The sequence below is a fragment of the Myzus persicae genome, unplaced genomic scaffold, assembly GCF_001856785.1.
Source record: "Myzus persicae strain clone G006 unplaced genomic scaffold, MPER_G0061.0, whole genome shotgun sequence".
Lineage (NCBI taxonomy): Eukaryota > Metazoa > Arthropoda > Insecta > Hemiptera > Aphididae > Myzus > Myzus persicae.
In genome coordinates, this window is record NW_019103881.1 from 70,406 (window position 1) to 92,969 (window position 22,564).

Here is a 22,564-nt window from a genome sequence, read left to right on the forward strand (position 1 = left end):
TAAAAATAAGGCAATTTACTAAAAACCCTAATGATAATCGTAATAAATATTATGTGTAAATGGCTAATCAATAGTTAGCTATATTTAAATTAAAAAATTTATTATTTTATGCCTTTTAAACTGTGTACCTAATAAATAATAAACTAATAGCTATGTTATAATATTATAATGTTCTATATGGAAATATTATAACATTAAAATGGCTCAAAATCTAATGAAGGTATACTTATTCATTTATTCTAGACCAGAAATAATATTATGATTAAGTAAAAAGTGAAAGTTATAACTCATATAATATTTGAATAATTTATTAATACATTTTAAAAATGACATTGTGGGTTGACCACTCAGAAAGTAACTTAATATTTTTCTTTATATAAATAATGCTAAAAGTAACTTAAAAAGGACACTGGAACATTGCGTGACTAGCTCGTATGTAGGGCGTAAAACAGTGGATGTTAGAATACTAAGGATACCTAGCAAAACTAATTAAAGATCAATATTATTTTTTTAAGTAATTTTAATAAATACAGTCTGAATATTTTGTTTTATATTTTAGAGTTTTTAAAATTCCTTGATTTTAAAATTCTATAGTTGTACATTTTTTGCGTTCAAAACAGTTGAATAAAATGCATATTTATAAAAGAAAGTAGAAACAATATTTTTAGTTTAGGCATGCCATTATTTTAGATTAGTTAAAAGACAAGTTTGTTATCTGGTCATCATATTATGCATTCTGAGAAATAAATGTATTGATTTTACATGATGTGTGTAGTACTTATTTGTGTGCCTGTCATAAAGTCATCGTCATCACACCTTAAGCATCGAGGAGCAGTAAAAATTCTTCAATTTTTAACTTTGAGGGTGGCTTATGGTATAAAATTAGACCTAGTTCGTAATTTGGGTGATACTAAAAACATTTCTAAGCTTTTCTTAATGATCGGAAAATGCAAAAATGAATCAAGTAAAAATGGAATTTTTATACAAAACCAGTTTTTGAAGAAATTGATACTGATTTCTATTGGTATAGCTCAAAAATAAATACAAGTAGGTACTTGAAAGTGTTCACTACAGAATTACATTTTCAAAATATTGACTCTTTTTATATTATAAACATGAAACATTTTAATTTTTTTTTACAATTAGGTATTGTTGATAAAAAAATTGTTTAATGAATTGTTTATTACAAAATAATTAATTTTTTTACTTGTTTTAGACTAATCTATTCTATAAAACAACTTATGAGAAAAATAAATTGCTCAGCTTTTTTTACTCAAATATATACAATGCATAGATAGAAAAAACAAAAAAATGTGATAATTTAATATGTCTATAAATAAAACAAAAAGAGCTAAAATATTTTATTTATATTCCATCTAGAAAATTCTAAAATACATTTTTAGCTAAAAAATTTAATTCAACGGTTATTCATTTTTGAATTACAAAAAAAAAACAAAATCAACTTCTTCAAAAACTGTTTTCCCCAAAAAATGTCTCTCTTAATTTTTTTTTCTAGTCTTGGTTATTTTGAAAAATTTTCATCCCCTTTAAAGTATAAACTAGATCTGAGTCACTCAAAGGAATGTTTAAAAATGTTCGCACCTCAAAGAAGGCTAAAAGAAGAAATGTAATTATTACTAGACATTTATTAGTAACCAATAAATGTATACAAAAGATCAACTTGTGAAAATGAGCAACTAAAATTAAATACATAAAATTAAAGTGGAAATACTACTAAAAATAAAAAGATGTTTACTATTTAAGTATATGAATACAGTTATTCTATTATGAAATATTTAGGCCAGCGGGTACCGCTCTGCTGTACAGTAAGTGTTGAGTGCGGGTCACTGGAGTGGATTTATGGACGTACTAAATGCCCTTAAGTTGAATTTAATGAAATATAATCATACCTATTCGGAAAATGATTATGATCGGTCATGGTCTGTCAGTTGATGTCAACTGACAACTGTCATAAGTTTACTTCATTTGTTTTTTTTTTATTATTACAATACCCTTGGAGACATGGGCCATTGAGTTTATAAATAATTTAAATCTAAAACATATTATTATGTGTACTTATTCTAAATATTAATTTTAAATGTTGATTTGAAGATCGGTGGCTGTGATCAATCGGATGATGTTGGCTATGGATTAAGGGTGATTGTAAAGTATTTTGTTTAGCGATTTATTATAATAGTTTATATTTCTATCATGTGATATTATTTTTATTAACTTTGAGTCAATACTATCGTCCACTTTACCTTAGAATAGTTCAAAGAGGTTAATGGTATAAATAGACAAAAGCTTAAAATTAATCTAACTATTTTGGATATATCATTGCTCATTGCATACCTATAGAAAAAATTATAATATTTTACAAGTCTCTACGAATAATGTTTATTAATTACATCAAAATAACTATCATCGTCAATCTTCGTTTAAATATCTAATCTTGTCAACATTTGAAGTCAAAATGTCGATAAAAATAACTTGTTAACAATATTAACTAGTTAGGCATGATAAACATTATTTTTGATTTTTAATCTTTAGCTGTACAAATTGAACATTTTATAGATTTCATATCAAAATCTTAAATTATATTCTATTTAAAATCGTTATCGTTCTATTGATTATAAAATAATTTATAGTAGGTATTGCTTATTCAGCTTAAAGTAACATATTCCAGCGCCCAGAAAAAATTCAATCTGATTTAAGTATAATATAAAAAATAAGTTAGTTATTAATATGAATGAGTACCTATATGCAATATTAACATTAAGTATACGATGTTAGTTTTGTCTTATAACTTCAAAGAGTTTCATTTATAACCTAATGTGATTTATAAAAATAAAATTAAAATTAATCTAACTAAGTTTTCATGTATTGATTGATAAATTGATCACATAGCTCTTTATGATGTTTTTATTTTTATTTTTAGGAAATGGATCTCCAAAAGGAACTCTTAAAGACACTCAAAAAAGTTCGTCACCGTATAAGAATACACAATATACACAAAAACAGATGTTTCCCGACGAATCAAGAAGAGCTAGTAGTAGCGTCAGTCAAGTATGAACTCCAAATATTTTATTTCAGTTTGGATGACATTTTAATGACAGTAGCTTATTTTATTTTAATTATTTTTTATTCAAATTAAATTTTAACTTACTCTAATAATTTTATAATTTTGGATAGTTATTTAGTAAATAGGTGCATGAAAAAAAAGTAAAAATGTAACAAATTATATTCATAGAACATTAGAACATGTTAAGTATACATTTAAAATGCATTTATTTATTTCCAATTATTAATTCCAACAATTGTTTTTATATAATATATTCGTAATCCAGCATAAACGTAATATATAATGCTTACCTATAATGTCACTATTTTTTCACTTAATAGATATTTAAAATGTCATACTTATAAAGAATATAAATTTAATTTAAAATTTTAATAACCAAATGGTAATGATATTTGCATTATGGTACTTTGTATTGTGTGGATCTTGAACTTAATGAAAATAACGTTAAAATGTATAATATAAATATATTTATATTATAATATTAAGTAAATGGTACCTATATGTGCCTATGTAGATTTTATATTCTATACTATTTAGTATACATTAAAGGTAGTTATTTATATTTACCTAACTATAACCTACCAAAGTTGATTTATGATAATTTTTATACAATAATTAATGATTTGCGAATAATGGTTGACGATGTATTTTATCTATTATATTATGTTTCCTTAAAGTTTCTAAAACGATTAATTACGTAGAATTTAAGGTATAAGTATATTAAATAACATACTTTCATTCTGAACATTACAATTATTATCATGAAATTAATTAATTTTTTTTTCCGGATAGAGGTTTTTTTTATTAAAGAAATAATGTTTTTTAAACGGTCGTTTAATGTCACCGTAAAATGTCATTAACCTTAAATGTCTTTTAGAAACTTAGTTTCTATGACTTTTGACTGCTGAGTAAATTATTAATCATTGTAAATAATATGTCACATTCAGTCTTATTATACCTAGTCATTATCAATTTAACAGTTTCTCTAAGGCTTATTTCAAAAACTGCCGCAATTGTATATCTTTCTATTATCATTTTGAAAATTACTATTCTAGAATTTAAACATTAAAAAAAAACTAAACCCTGTATTAAATTCTGGTTCACTGACATCATTGACACAAAAGTACATATCAAATGAATAATAACTAAGAAAAATAATTTGTACTTAATGGTGCTGTAGTAATTTAGGTGCCTTTTTCAAAGCTTCAAATTAAAGTTATGAGAGTAGAAGATATTGTGTATAGTATAAACGTTTTAAAAAAACAATTTGCGACATCTGAATAAAATTAGTTAATACACACCATTATGAAACCCACAATTCACATGCACAAGTCAGGAATATCCGAAATGTCCCTTTTTGCTAAATCCCTATGGTATTCTACCTATATAATATGTTATATTATTTTATTAACTTAGTTAATTGGTTTTATGCTTTCAACTTTTTTAATTTCTAAAATGCACACATATTCTAATATATCCCAAATATAAATACCTAATTATATTATATTTATATAATATCATACCAGAATGGCAAGAAATAATTTGTATAATACTTTAGTCACAATTTCAAATTATAATATGGAATTTATTTATTTATTTATTTATTTATTTATTTATTTATTTATTTATATAAAATTAACGGGCCAAAGACCTTTAACAAAGAAAGAAAAACATTATATATGATTGGCACAATATGAAAACAATAGACAAGTGATAATAATAAAAGTAAAAATAGTAAGAAATATAAAGACAAAATTTTAGTATACAAAACATAGCTATAAAATAAATATTTAGGTACTATGATTTAAAAATAACAAAGTTTTAGATTTAAATATTTGATGATTCAAAACGAAAAAACCCAAGACTGTGAAGATTCTATTGGTGTTAATAATGGCTCTTGAAAATAACGAATTTTTCCACTAATACTATTAAAATTAGGTGTATGGAACAACTTACAATTACGTGTAAACCTACTAGGGATTCTAAATCCAATTAAATTTAATATAGCTGGGCAGTTTATATTATTATTTAAAATATCATAGACAAACATTATCTCAATTAAATCACACCTGATGTTATAAGAGTCAATAGAGTCTATAGATATTTGAACCAAAAGGAAAAAATTTATCGTATATGATAATCTCCTTGGCATCCAAATATAAATAATTATGATTCAATTTTACAAGATTGGTGCTATTGGTTCAATATAAAAAAAATATATAATATTTTGATAATACGAGTAGATATAATGTTTTCAAGAAAAATATTCTAATTTTGATTTATTTTTGATTTATGATTCGAAAATAAATGATACTATACAACATTTGCTATTACTTTTAATTATTTTATACAATGAGTTAATATTTTTTCGTCATAATATAGTCATAATAATGTATTCTTTATATATTGGTTTTTAAGTACATTAATTCGTATAGTACATACATATTGATACATCTAAAGAATAAAGTTCATTAGAGTAAACATTTTAATAATTCAAAAAGTCTTAAACGATATTACACTATGTCGGAATATTATTATTTTAAATAATATGTGTACGGTAAATCAAATTGAACGTGTTTATCATAGTTATATAAAAGGTGCTGTATCACGTTTACCTGAATTTCGTGATGTGTTTCAGGTTTCCGGTGACGAGAGGAAACGCTTGTGCGAGCATGTTAAGCCTTGCGACAGTGGCCTGACCGTCTATGGTTCGTTGACATATCAATTGAACCATGCCAATATGGAGTCGACAGGCATATTCGATTTTATCATAAAAGCACTGAGTATTATTCATAGGACAGGTGAGTTGTACGAATTTACTAACCATTAACACTATAGTAGTTCAAAGTATATGGATATTATTATTATTTGTTTGTTACCCAATGTCATTACTTAAAACTATTATTGTCATTTAAAATCGACGATAATGTACTGTAAAAAAAGGAATATTCCGTTTCAGCCACTAAAGCAATTAATTTATTAACAATATTGTTATATTAGTTACAAAATCAATTAATAAAATGATAACAACTTTGAACGTTTTGATCATATAATACTTTGTGTCTTTAAAGATGTATTTATGACTAGTAATTGTGTTTGGTGTTTCCCCAAGTTTGAGATAATGATTTTTAAATCAATTAAATACATTAAGTATAAATTTAATTTAATATTAAGTCTTACATTGATAGCAATGCTTAGCCAAACATCCCGACGGTTAATATCATCATTAAACATATTTTCACCTAATGCCTCACACGGACTCTGCTTCATGGTTAGTCTTGCCTTTATGTCTTGTAATAAGTTAATTCACTGCAATGTTAAGAATCACGGAGTAAAATAATTATCCTGAAAGTAAAATTGAATACGTTAATATGTTAGTAAAACAGAGATAACGCCTGTGGGAGTATAACGTCTTTGACAAAATTGGGTATTTAGACAAGAAATAATGATTTTATTATTTGTTCAGTTGTAATTAAAAAACAAATTGAAACTTTTTGCCATTGCCTACATGTTGTATTATTTGTATTCACATATTTATACATATTTAATTTATATATAATAAAATATTTAGACTTTCTCAACTATTTATACCACGATCCTTTGCATAATGTAAGTTGTTATCAATACTATTAAACTTATAAGTAAAAACTAAGAATTGCATTATATTATATTAGAATAATTAAACATAATATCTGGCTAAAAACCCACGATGTTGAAATCTTGATCTTTAAAAAAACTAATTAACTGTATAATGTATGCAAGATTTTTGTAAGAAATTAGTTTAACCTGCATAATTATTAATAGAAAAATAAAAAAGTAATTTATAATACTATAAATAAATTATGAAATATCCTTGGAAATAAATGTTGAGACACCATCTTCGTGTACTCAGAATCGTATTTCGTATGAATCATAGAATTCTAATTTAGAACAACTACTCATTGATGAGGGACAATCGATATCTACTGTACAGTAGAAAGACTACCCAGGATATTAAAATTGTTTTTATTAATGGTATTGTCTATACAACATATAAACATCATGATTTAATTTTTTTCTTCAAAATCATATTTTATACATATAATAAATAAGACACATATAATAATAATTATATTATATTATACGACTATAATACAGAGAACCTATTTGTGAAAACAAGAACAATAGCCTCAACTGTTTAATTTGTATACCATAATCTAACAATTAATTACAATTATTAAACAACCCATTAATTCATACATAATTATCTAAAAAAAAACCACAAATATATTTTTACTATTGTAGTTTATAATGAAATAAAAAAAATATTTGTGTTTTTAGTATGGTTTAAAATCTTATTTGTACAAAAATAAGTAAAAAAGATGATATTTTCAACAATATGCAAAAATTGCTTCATTTGTCAAAAATAGTATTCAAGAGATAAGTAGTTAGTTTAACGAAGATTTATTTTGAATGTATCAAGCATATGTTATATACTTATTATACTGATGACGTACCTATTTTGAATATCGTTTACAAATCAATTTAAATAATGGAAATTTATATTTAATGAAATTCGTGATTGATTCTTAATGACATTTTTATTGTGACATAATTTCCATATACCAGCTAAATCTATTTACCAAAAAAAGTTCTCTTAAGATTTTATATTGTGAAATAGTCTCTATTTCATATTCATTTGAGTTTTAACCATCTACTAAGCGATCTTGCATTTTTTAAACTCAAAATTGTACTCATTTTAATAGATTATGGGTTAACATAATCTATTATCTAACATCCCTTACTTAAACCTTTCGGCAATAATATTGATTGTTTTGTCCGTTTAACTTATCTTAAATAACATCGAAATAATATATTAATATTTAAAAAATTTTAATTTTTGTAGTTTTGTATGTTGATAGCTTACTCCCAAGCTATAATTTAATAACTGAATATCGTTCTAGCATAATATTTTAAATGTAAATATTACATTTGTTATCTTTTTTTTTTTGACAGTGTGTTCTATAAAGAGAGATTAAATAACTTAGCTGTTAACTGGAATGATATAGTTAAAAATGCTTAACTTAAATTTATTTATGTAAATCACGTTTTTTAATAAAATATGCACTAAATAAATTATTAATTAGAAAATACGTATTCAAACTATCATTTTTTATTTTTACTCTTTAAATCTGTTAGTGTTTAATATTCTAAATTGGAAAAAATAAATAGTAATAATAATATATATAATATATATATTTTTTTATTTATGTTTAAAAATATCATTTGAAAACCTAAACAAAAAAAAAATTTACAGAAAAATAAAATTCCTTCGATTTAGAATTTTTATTCAATGTGAACAATTATACATGAAACGATTAAAATTATTTTATTATACATTTTAATCTAAAACCTAAATTATATTTTTATAACGTATATAAACTTGGCATTGGTTTTGTTAAATTGTTTGTGTTAAAATTCATATTGAAATGTAGCTTAATACTATGAAATAATAAAATTAACTAAAAAGTAAATTCAAATTTGTAAAATATTTAAGTGCATGAACTTACATCTTAGGTTTAGCAGTTTAACGTAGAAAGAATAAAATATCATATTTATTACAAATTTGATGAATCAAAAAAGTTCTGAAACTCTTCATTGAAACTTATTTAAACTGTTCTTCGCTTTAACCTTATGGATGTATTAAATGTAATTAATCTCCACGTCTCTGTTTTATAATTTTATTTTTATTTGATTCTGATGACAAATTTTAATGTATTCATTTTTGTTTGTGTCACTAAATTTTTTCTATATTTAAAGTATCATTGATTTGTAATTGATTAATAATTATTTTTTATTCTGATCTTAATAAACTTAGTCACTTAGACTACAAAAGGGCATATAGGACATTAGATATAATAAGTAACCGTCTAATTTGTGTTGCATTTTTTTTTCATCAATTCTATATTTTCTAAAATATTATATTACACTGAACAAATTATTTTTATATTTGTAATATCGGAATAGTAAAAGTTATACAATTTTTGGGAATTGTTTAGTATTACAAAAATATGAATAATTAAATCAGTTAAAATAAACATTGGTTATTGTATACCAATTGTTCTCAAATAGAATTTTAAAAATAATACCATTTTAAGTTTTTGGAGAAATATTCCAAACGTACATTCAAAAAATTATACAAGTTTATATACGTATTTCAAAAATATTTCTTTATAATTATTTCAGTTTTTTATCAGTCTAAGAAAAATTAGGTACCTGTCCTATAGTTTACAAGAATGCCGAGTTGTTGAACCTTACTACACTTAAGCAACTCGAATGTTCTTTTGTTTTACTCAGTTTGAAAATTGCTGACTGACAATCTATGTACAAAAATCCAAAAGTACTCTCTAGGTGATTTCATCTTATAGACACTGTTAGAGGTATAAGGAGTAGGTACAAAAGCTGTACTACATACTCACTTGCGATAAAAGCAACAACTCTTCAAGCCTATTCAACAAAGTGAACTCGAAATTTGTAAGAAAATAATTTTTAGTAAGTTTTATTATTATGTTTGTCATCCCCATTATTTTTATTTTTCGTTCAGATTAATTTTGATGACCGTGCATTCCCATCACGTTTGTCACAACAGGTCTCATCTACCGAAGTCACGTACCCGAACTTTCAAACGTTCTACCCAGTAAAGCGTTCAAATGAAATTTGACCAAATCCCATAACCTCGCATGTTCGCTTGAGTTTTCTGTTGAACCCCATAGACACCACTACTCACTGGTAATCTGCTTGTTTGTCCAAACACCGGATTGTTTTGTCGGTGGTATTACGTTGTTATCGAAAACTGGGTTAAAATACGCACAGTTTCCATGAACCATTTAGTTTTTAGTTTGCGTGACAAGGCTTCTTGCGTAGAATACTAACCAAAGACCACAAGTAGAATACATTTTATGACGTGACAATTCCAGACCAACCATTTGATTTGATAATATTTTATTAATAACTATTTCAGTATTTTTTTTTATCAATCGTTTATCATATATATATATATTATCATTTTAACAATTTTAAATAATTCATTTTTACCCATAAACATAAATGAGGGATACTACCCCCTGAGGGAAGTGTCTATTGTGTATATTGTTGTATATATTGTCTAAGTGTATATTGATTTTAAGGAAATGTTAAGAAAAATGTCATTACATATTTTGTTCTTTTTTGAAAAATTATAAAAAATTTAATCCAAAATAAATATTTTCCAAAACAAAAATATTGATCTCTAAAGGTTATTAATATTGTTTTTATTTTTAAGTTTTACCGCGTTGCTAAAATGTATTTTATTAATAATTCTTTAATTATGGTCTTCTTTATAAATTCCGTTGTTATCATTTCTAATATTACGTTTTGAAAAATGTATTTGTACATTTCTTCAGCAACAGACGGGATTTTAAAAATTCTAGTTAATTTAATAACATCTTTTTTTCTTACCAACTTAACAGGATTTTGTTTGGGCAGGTCATCAGCTTGGTCAATATTTTTAGGCTTGGGATTTTTATTTATGACGCCCACTCTAGTTACAATTTTGGTAGGTAGGTACCTAATGTTTATGTATCTTACAAGTACAGAAAATAAATAACAATAATTATATCAATTCATACATCGAAGGAACCCCAATAATTCAACTCTGTATTATTAAAATTATGATTGAAATGTTTAAAGGATAGTATAGGTAGTAAGTAGTTACTTACTAATTTATATGTTAGAGTATTACAATTATGTAGCTACTTACAATTATATTAATAATTGTGGCTACCGCTAGGTTTTTGAATCTTTTCTTTATATTCATATTTTATTGAAAGATTAATATTATGAAATATAAAAAGTTTAAAGACTATAGAAACATTCAAAAGAAATCAAACTGTTCATAAGAAAGTCTGAAAGTTAATAAAAACCATGTTAAAAAAAGACAACAATGACGTAGTTGTCGTCGAGAAAACATTCGCAGAAACTATATAGTACATTGTCAATAAAAACAAACCAATTTCCTTTAATAGAAAAGTAATTTTGATGATTAGATATTTTTTTAATTTGTTTGATAATATGTTGTTTTCTTTTAAAGCGACTCAGACGTGGTTCAAAAACCTAGGATTATATTCTTAGTGTAATTTCAAATTTTATTATACAAATTATAGTAACACCTAACTTAATTTAACATTTACATTTTAGCAATTTTTAAATCAACTATTTTATTTTTCTATATACCTACAAGGCTACAACAAAGACAATAGTTGTTCATCTGGAATAATATATAGAAATAGTTCATTTTTGCATAAAACTGGAATAAGTACGTTTTGATTATTTAAATATCTTTTCATGTATGGAAAAGATTCGTTCTGGATTAACCGGTAATTTTTTATTAGAAATAGGAAAAAGAATAGTTTAAACTATTTTGACAAAGCAAATCGATTTATTGATGTTTTCCATATCCAACTTAATTTTGTAGTTTTGGTGATAGTATATTTTGGACTACCACTTCTCAAAATATACAATTAACGAAACTCATTAATAATACCTAACAACTAATAAGTTATAAGTTCAATAACAATAAATAAAAAATAAGTTAGTCAAAATATTTTGCTTAAGTTATCTAAAAATTCTTAGATTAACATTTTATATTATGATTTATATAGCCCTTTTAAATGTCAAGAAAATAATTATAAGTTACTTAGATGAATACTATAATAAATTATAGACGTTGAAAATTCCCTTAGGAAAATCAATTATTATACCTACTTATTAAAATGGCAGTTCGATTAAAAAGTATAAATTAAATTAATATTTTAAAGTAGGTAAATGTAAAATTTAGAAACTAATTTTATTCATATTACTAATCTTGTTGACATCTTATACTCATCTTATTCATTTATGCAGACCCATGGAAAAATCTTAACCAAACAATTGTGTATAAAAGTTGATAAAATATAAATATTAATTTAATGTATACTTAGTAAGTTTGTAAATTCTACATTTATAATGAGGACCAGATTTTATGAAAACATATAATGAATACAAGATAATTATTAATTACTAAGTGTGTACAAGTACTATGTTTATATTAGTTTTTATTTATTTCATAGTTTTAACTGTTACATTATAAGAACATCATTAGTGAGGAGAATTACTTATAAGTAGTTATAACAAACTACGGTATAGAAACAATATTTAATTTATAATTTACTTTATTCTATTATACTAGTTGATTATAGTTTAAATTTCAAATACTTAAAATAATGAATGTAAAATAATCACACTATAATAAACACTAAACAGTAATTACATTTTAGTTTAAATGTCAATCTAATAAAATAATAGAATTTATTAATTTAAAATTTATATTTTTGATTATATTATAACCTATCTAGATTGAGAATTAACAAAGGAAAGAGAGCATAAAATATGCGAATGAAAATATTTAGAGGTAGGTAATGAAAAATGAAAATCAATAGCAAATCTTTTTAACCCTGATCGTGTGAGTTGATACTTGATGTGACTGGTTATAATAATTATAAGATCATCGCCACACATTTAAAGTTTTTAAGCTTTCTATAAATAATATTTATTGCTTAAATTAGTTTATAACACACATAAAAAAAAATAAAACCATAAACCTACTTAAAAGCATATTTCTAGTTCATGGGATATGGTAGTAGTTTTATGAATAGGTAGATATAATTAGTTTTCATTACTTCCCCTCGTGTAATAGCCAAATATTAGACTTAAAATAATAATATATTAGATGGTTCGTAATTTTTAGGTTGGGTTACACTTTGTTTATGATGAATATAAAACAATAATAATGATAATTTATTATGCACGTGTAATTCTAGTACTAAAATGTTTTATGGGTATGTGTGGTTTTCAAAAATAATTAAAGGTTCATTATTTTCAAATAACGGATTCGTAGAATTTTGAATAGTTTCAAACATGATATGTAGTACTTATTATGGTTTTGATCTCCCAATAAAATAAAATGTATTTTTTTTACAAATCATTAAATATATTAGTATATTACTAAATATATCTTTAATACCGTAGTTCGAGATAGTATTATTATACATATTCTGATTATTTTATTACCTACATTCAAAATGTTAGTTAGAAATCTACAGGGTAAATTTTTAACATTTCAACTGTAAACACGCATAATTTTAAAAGTATTCATATTTTTAATACAATATATTTATATTTTATGGTTTTTAGATAATTTTAATTCATTAAAAATAACTTTGTTAGTTTGTTACTACTTACATCATGATTTTTAAGTATTAATTTTTGTTGAATGACAGAACATACATTATCATATTCTGGAGCAGAATATTTTTAAACGATTTAGAAACATGACAAAATCGAATTTCAAATATGTAGTAAATATTAGATTGTAATATTAAATGCTTAATAAGAATTATTGTGACTAACAAGAATTATCAAAGAGCTATATACAAGGTGACCCACTTAAATTTTCTGTTATACTAATTAGTTCATCAAGCTTTATCTGTTTTGAAAATATTATTTTTTCATAATTTAATGTTATCACAGACAACTTCCATTTTAAATTTAATATTTTGAAGCAGAATATTTTTCAAAGTATTTCGATACATAATGACATGTAATTAATTATTTCCCATAAATATTAAAATATATAATGAGCTGAGTATTGACATATTACCTCGCAAAATGTCGGTCCACTACAACTTCACTCATACAAACTTAAAATACGTGTAAACTATAGCTTCTGCTTCTGGTTATGAAATTTAAAATGGATGTTATCATCCATAAAAGTAAAACACTTAAAAATAACAATGATAAAACATAGTAAAACGCATATTATTAAATTATATTAAAAAAAAAAAATCAAAAAAAATTAAACTTTTTTAAATAACACTTAAATGGATTACCTTGTATTATAATCTGTTTAGACTAAATAGTTCACTCTTTTAAATTAGTAAAACTGTATAAGAACAACATAGACATGAAACGTAACATCAAAATCACCTTTTAAAGTCCCTTCCCAGGTATTATGTGTTCAATTAATTGCTTCATGATTCTTTTTGTTAGTGTTTAAATTGTTCAAAAAAGGATTACTAAAAAAAAAAATAAAAGATAGAGTACTATAAAACCAATATATTTAAGTATTTCAAAACGCAGGTGTAATTCTACGAATAATGAATTATTTGATTGTACCTAAATACAATTACTTATGGTAAATGTGGTAGAGTAACTAAAATATTTTATATTTACATTACCTGTGGCGTTTCTTTCAAAACGCTATTCATGGTGATAACAATGGCACAACATAAATTATTTGCCAAATATTACTTTTGTTATTAATGTTTATTTAAGGAAAATATAACATGGTTCTTAAAATAAATAAATACCTGCAATATTTAATTATATAATAGGGAAATACGTTACAATGTTTATCGAATGTGCTGTTCAGTCACATGGTGCACTGACGTTCTAATGGGGACTAGTATAATATGGAATATTAGGTAGGTACCTATACAAAATTTAATAGCATATAATTAGTTCTCTGCTGATACTATTTTAAAACTACAGTTAATTATACTGGATTTTCACTTAACTTCTCATTTTAACGTATGCCGTAAATTATATTGTTCTACAATTGTCTACATTTTTAAAAATATAACTGCATAAATGTATTTTAGATTAATAAAATTAAAAGGAACTATCGCTTTAATAGGTAATACATTTACCCAGTGATGTAGTCATAATGTATAATACATACCTATTTACCTTTTGTATTTTATCGTTTTATTTATAAAATGTTATTTAGTATGCTAAGTTTTTTTTGTAATATCATTATTATCTATATATTCCATCTATATTAGACGAAATAAAAAAATACAACAGTTTGCATAAACTATGGATCGTTGTCCGTTGACATGTCAACTCGTTACATGGTAGGTATAGACAATATTTTCAGTTTTAAAACAATTTTAGTTAATGAAAATTTCATATCATGTGAGAATTACAAGTTATTACTGTGTACCAGTATTATATGACTGTTGATTAAAAAGAGCATAAAGCACCCACAGATTTATAAAACGTATTGATTCCAGTGGCACAAATGTAGGTCGGATTGAACTGTTAATATGATATTAAATATTTTTGACTGTGCCGTATTATTTATAGAGGTACAAATCACTTATTATTTCAAGAATTAACATAATATATTATATTATAATAATGCCACAGACAAATATTAATTTAAACAAGTATTTATTTAAATTTGAATTATAAGTTGACATATTTGATTATTTAGATTAATTCAGTTTTAGATTAACGATGGTTAAAAATCAAAGTAAATAAACACTATAATTAGGTATGCATATTATATAAATTTTAAAAAATATTTTGTTTTCTTACTCTTCCCCTGCTTCTAAGAAAGATAATAATTAATAGTCCTTTATGTTACATAAAATTTGGTTAAGTTCCTAAATTGAAAATGTATATTTTTTATTAAATAAATCTTTGTGTTTTTACTGTTTGTTTCTGTTAACATTTTATATATGATAAAATAATATGCACTGTATATTTTATCCCTTGTCGGTGGTAAACTGTAAATAAACAAAATACATTTTTGTTCTTTAGTTATCAATCATCATAGTTATAAATTATTCAATTTAATATTATTTTCAATAAACAATGGTTTATAATAAAAACAATAATACTAATAATAATATATATTAAGCATTATTTCGACAGTTTCACGACAGTAAATTGTTATAAAAACAATCTTTTTATACAATAAATTAACTTTTATCCATGACAAATTGAAATTGAATTATTATTATAATTTATTAGCATTTTAAGCTATTGCGTCTACTAATAGAAATTTTCTGAAAATATTGATTTTGATATTGTGAAATGAAAGCATACCATTTGACATGTGCCATCAATTTTAATATTTAATAACTTAAAAGCGGGTTGATAAAAATTATAACTATATTTAATATGATGATTAGGTATATACAAATTAATATAATATACATTGTCCTTTTATTTTTTTTCATGAAAATTAAATATTGAAAGTATAATGAATTATAAATTGGGAATTTATATATTGGTAAAATATACAATTACATTAGGCACTTAACAAATTAAAAAATATCATGAATTCATCTACCTACAATACAGTTTGTATTTTAAGTGTGCATTACGACACTTGAGCATTGAAGTTAATGATTAATAAACATTTAAATTTTTTACTGTGTGCAGCTCAAGAAGAGAGAATTCTGCTCAAATACAAAAAATCTGAATCCAAGAAAAATTTGGGTTATCATAGTTGGGTTATTACTAATTAGTAATTATTATTCAATTGTAATTGTCTACGAGAATGTTTTCTGAAAACGTATTATGTAATGTGTACTTTGTATAATCTGAACAATTAGTTCAATGTATCTCTATAAATCTGTCTCTGTCTCGAGATTAATTGGTACTAACAAAGATTTTAGAAGTTCCCACGAGATTATTTGTTATATGTTACAGTTCTCACAGAGAGCTGTCGTATTTTATTGGTTTCTCTGGTAAATTTACCTGAAAAGGATTTCGAACTACTGAACCACGAGTTCACCGGACCAGAGGACAATAAAAATCACTTGTGAGCCTCTTGAAGAAATAGTTCCCTACCTACCATTCGTGTCTTGTTATCTTTATTGAAAAAAAATACAGTTTACGGGGGGAATCCTATTCTTTTGAATATAATGTTATATTGTATTTTGAAGTAATGTTACATACTTAACACAATGAATATAACTAATAAACAAATGTATTAAAGTATCATTCAATGTTAAGTCTCTTATTTATATTTATGATAGAATTAATTATCAGATAAATACTATAAGTAATTCTTAAGTATCTTAACACAAGGTACAATAATAATAGCATTATAAACTCAAATAACCAACATAAAAAAGATGAAATATAAAAAATATATTTAAGAATAAACTAAATAGATCACATCTGTTATTAGTTTCAACATTGATTGCATTGACTAACATGAAAGATATTGTTACTTATTAGTTAGGTACTCTTAAAAAAGAACTTTTTAAATTGCGATATCCATATTGTGAACTGTCGAATTGTTTAGTTTTTGACTGCTCAATTATAATAATGGATTTAAAAATTTTATGATTTCAGTGATAATGACGGTAATTTTGTCCATTTTCACGGTGGTGCCTTTAATTATGTTCGTTGTCGGTAAGTTTTGTTATAATATAGAGTATATATTTAATCAAAGCAAATATTATTTAATCACATTATGCGAATGCATGCGTATATGTATTAGCTATAAAAACTAATTTTAAAGTATAATTTTCTATGTGTACCTATACATAATACAACTAATTAAAGTAACTTTAGTGTATAATTTAATATTTTCATGTTAATCAAATATTGCGGTTTAACGAAAAACCTCAAACGTCATTACAGTTCTTCAATAAATTTGAATTTAGTTAATGTAATATGCAACCATTGCAGTATATCGATGGCTTATGAATTAAATAAATATTGTAAATGTGATCTGTAATGAATTATTGGTTCATTTTTTTCATTATATTTTTAAAACAGCAATTGGCATTTAATAATAATTTATGGTGCTTAATATATTTATATACATAGTACGGGTAAATGTAGTTTTCAGATAGGTATAGGAAATCAAATTTAAATGTACAACATATTTTGGGATGTTTATAAATGCATAATGATCATATTAGGTAATCATACCCATCTCTTTTAGTCCAGCTTCTTTATTTATATAATACAGTTGCTTTAGAAATGGTACTTATATAAATATGATATTAAACATGTTTATACTCACTTATTTATTTTTACAAAAATAACTTAATATTATAATAAGTATATAAAGAAGTTGAACAGTTGTACAATTTAGTCAACTTCGAAATTGTATACTTAAATATTTTACGAATGGTATTAATATAGATATACAAAAAATACATATGTTGTCTTTTTTTTAATACGAACATTACAATTTAACTACATAACACTTATATTATATGATACAAAATAAAACTTAAATATTATGTGTTTATATTTTTAATACATTTTTCAGTTAGTTATTTCTGTTCATAATATGTATTTATGGTTTTATAATTTATACAACGATTATCTATCTAATGTCTAAATAAATAATTTATGGCGTGAAAACTCAAAAAGTCAAAACATTCTTGTTTTGGTAAAACTATTGGTCAATATTCTTTTTTAATATGGGAATACAATAAAAAATATATTTCGTTTAAAAATTAAAAACTGATATGATCAAACAAACAAAAATAGCGTAAGATCAACACTCACATTTAAAAAAATATTTTTTGTTATAGTTGTCACATATCAGAAACAAAATAATAAAACAAACGAAAATGACTAAAGTAGTCAACTTTTGACTTTTTATAGATATTTATTGATCTTTCTGTAAACAATCAATTCATTGTAACTAATTAACAGTTGTGACGTGCCCATTTTTATATTTATTATTTATATTTCTCCTTACTACAGACTGCATTTTGATTGAAGCACTTTTCCTTTTTACAATACATAGGGCACATATCACCCGATTTAGAGCCTCAGAGGTTACATATTGATGAATAACTATTTGAATATTGTCTTCAAGCATGTATTTTAAAACAAAAATTAGGAACCGTCAACATTTTCATAATTGTTTTCACATTTGTTGTAGATAATTTGTCCAATCCTAATAATAATAACCTAACACTAAGTGGATTATGCTACAGCAAATCCCTTGTTTTTGGTTTTTGTATTTAATTATACAAATTATCGGTTTTCAGAAATTGTATTCTAACATCTGAGTTAATACTGAGAAAAACTATGCAATATTGATGAGATGTTTCTGATTCTTACATAAATTATAATTTCTTGAAAACTTATTTGAAACCGTTATTTTTCAGTCATCTATTATACTCAATTTTACCTTTAATAACCAGTTAAGAAGAGATAACAAATATAAGATACGCAGTCTAACAATGTTATTGTACAATATCAGTACGTAGGTGGAAATAAAATAAGATGAAGTTAGCTTTTACTGTATTAATTCTTAGAAGATTTGATGCAACTCAGCTTATGGCCAGATAATGATTTATTTTATAACAAAAATCAAAATTCTTTAAATTGTTAAAAGTGAAAGTTTAAATAACAATACAGAATATTTTTGTACACTCATTATTTATTTCATATAATTTTACCCATAATTTGAGGAAACTTTTTTCAATATCACCTTAGAAATACATTTAATCTAAATAACCTATAAACTAACCTGTTCAAAAAATACTTGGTAAAAATAATTGGTACCTGATAAATGTTTGTATTAAGAATTGATGCAGACTTTTTCAACATATTTTACATCCATTTAAGTAGTTTAGGTAAACACATTTTTTTTCAAACCATGTAACTGCATACTAATTTAGTCTCACTATTATTATCTAGTAATCATTTTCCAAAATACTGATCAGAAGAAGAGCCATTGCCGAGATTAAATTAAGTGTAGGAGAATGTTTATTATAATATATTATAATATACATTTATACCTATCATCATTTATGAACAATGTACAAATGATGTGGCATTAATTAGTCGAATTCGTTCTTTTTATGAAGTGTGTGTTTTTCCGAGATATTTATACATCGACCAACTGTTACATATAGCCACATATGTAGTAGGTAACTACTTGGACAATAAATATAGTTAATAAAAGTTGGACAGATCAGTGAAAACTGGCAGAGAAATCGTCTTGCGATAGATACTATACTTTTCTTCTGTTATATAGTCGCATCGTTTTTCGGTGAAATAAATATTTCTAATTAACAGTCTTAGGGCTGTGAAACACATAAGAACTGACAACAACAAAATGCAATATTACACGATTGTCTCGCTGCCAGAAATAAGTGTCTAATAATATCCTCCTCTTTACTAGTAACTAGGACCTCTGTATAGGAATTGATTAGCTCAACCTAATCCCCAACCCAAACGTAACCAACCGAACCGAATTGAGTTTGGGCCACACAGGCGTGGGCGCCATAGGTCGGGTCAAGGAATATCGATTGTCCCGGGACATAATAATCACCCTGACATGACACGATATATACAACTGGCGTTTGCACATGCACATCACACTTGTGGGAAGTATATTTATATTATGCACAGTGACAGTGCCAGTGGCAGCCAGCCACTATATCCCTATAGTGACAAAATAATAAAATGTGATTTTATAATAATAATTATATTATAACGCGGCGGATGACGATGGCGTTCGTCGTCGGTTTTGGCTTGTTGCAGGCGTCGAGTTCGTCCGGGACTGTCCGCGGGAACCGCACATACCGGTGTACATGATCGTGGGAGGCATATTTGGCATGATCAAGATGGTGTGGCTGCTGTGCCGGCAGGTCAAGTCGCTGCGGTACAACAAGCGCCGGCGGCCGGACATGGGCACGCGGGAAGACATGGTGTCGTCCATGGGGTCGCGCATAGCGTCCGTCGGGCTGGCCGCGTTCCTGGCCGGTTGGTTCGCGCTGGGCAACTATTGGATACTGTCCGTGTACTGGCCCGACTCGGAGCCGTCGTCGCTGTACGAGCCCAACGTGTGGTGCAACCGGACGCTGTACGTCACCAGCCTCGTACATCTCGCACTCGTGTACGCGGCCGGCGCCGTAGTGCTCGCCGCCGTCGTGGCCGTGTTGGTGTTCCAGCAGTGCGCGCTCCGGTTCAAATAGCATACGGCCACCACGGCGCTGTGCGGTTGCGCCCACGGCCACCACGGCAGCCGCCGCATGACCATCACCAGCATACTGCCGTACAGCGCCATCCACATCAGCGTCACCCAACCCGTGGACGACGGTGGATGTGACGTGGCCCTGTAGTCCTGTTGACCGCCACGATTCGCCGCCATCAGCCCCGACCACCAAAGCTCATCCCCAACGCCGAGACCACTGCGATGCCTCGGACGACGGAGACTTTCTGCAGTCGTACTTTTGCGCATCTAGCTAATCGTGCCACAGTGTAAGTAGGAACTCATAAATATTCGAGTACTTTCGATACAACACGTGCAATAATATTCGAATGCATTTACCGTTTTAAAATACAATAATTTTGACTTATTTCTCATCAACTTTTTTCAACAATAAATTCTAATATTATACTGACGAATGACCCTCATTATCGTATTGGTAATTAATTCTTATTTACGGTTATATGTATATAGATTATAGATGTATTATTATATTTACCAATAGTATAATATTTTATTTTGGTCCTTAAATAATGTGTAAAAACGTAGAACTCTCGGGTACGGCTGAGGTGTGGTGTAAGGGTCTAACCGTCACGATCATAATAATATATCAGCACTTGCAGCTTTCGGATAATATCATAAGGAACACCTCTTAATCGAATAGATTAATGCTGAGAAACCTACTGAGATCATAATAATATATAATGTCGCTGGTGATTGGTAAGTACCTCTGATCTCTCGTATCTTTGCCCTTTGTATTCAACATATTATTAAGATCGTCGCATTACGCATCGGTACGCAAAGTCATTTCGTGTGCATCCATATTATTAGTTACCTACCTACCTAAGTACGACATCTGTGTCATGTGCACTAGTTGCCACGTCGTCGAGTTGTTTCGCTCATTGTCAAATATGGCCGATATGTTATGGCACAGATCCGATACCACGTAGACGCGTAGGTATAACGATTTATTGCGTATAATTTATAATTTATGTGAGCATTATAGAATATTTATGGCCTGTTTCTTGCCGTGTTCGTTCCCGTAAATAACTTCTATTTTTCTAATTATTTGTATTTTTTAATTATGATTTTGAACAGTTATTATTGCATTATACCGAGTTACGGTTATTATAATTTCTCTCATGTTTGCCCGGTCTATTTAAACTTTAGAAACCGTGTTTCGTAAAAGTCGATTGTAAATATTTTAAAAGTAGAATTTTACTAATTTTCATTATTTAAATAGTTAAGAAAGTTTTAAAGTTCATGCGGTGGGTAGAGGAGCATAATATATTGTCGGGTGGCGGATAATATATGTAAGATACAGATAAAAACCGTGAAATACCCTGTGCAACTTTAAGTGTAATTTAACGAATATAAGTCACGATAAACCTGCTACATTCCTTGCTTCCCTTATAGAACGATTTTTTTTTAATCCACAACCGTAGGTATAATGTGACACACACACATTATATTATATTATAATAATGCACTTACCCCCGATTCCCAGCCTGTTTCACTGCACACGGGTCAACGCTCACCGAGAATACTAACTTCTTATTATTCCTGCGTCATACATTCGTACGCTAGTTTACCTATCATTGTGTTTGAATGCATCACGTGCTATGTACGTATGATATTTTGTTAGCTGTTCTCGTTCG

At 26.3% G+C, this 22,564-nt stretch overlaps 1 protein-coding gene across 1 annotated transcript in view; it reads left to right on the top strand.

Moving 5' to 3' along the window:
- LOC111035837 overlaps positions 1-22,340 on the top strand; it is a 62,461-nt gene extending 40,121 nt beyond the window's left edge. Inside the window, exons 3-6 of the mRNA XM_022317628.1 lie at positions 2,939-3,066; positions 5,721-5,883; positions 17,291-17,350; positions 20,459-22,340. Coding sequence (XP_022173320.1) covers positions 2,939-3,066; positions 5,721-5,883; positions 17,291-17,350; positions 20,459-20,892 — 785 coding nt within the window. The 3' untranslated portion in view covers positions 20,893-22,340. The remainder of the gene's footprint in view (positions 1-2,938; positions 3,067-5,720; positions 5,884-17,290; positions 17,351-20,458) is intronic.
- The last annotated feature ends 224 nt before the right edge of the window (positions 22,341-22,564 follow it).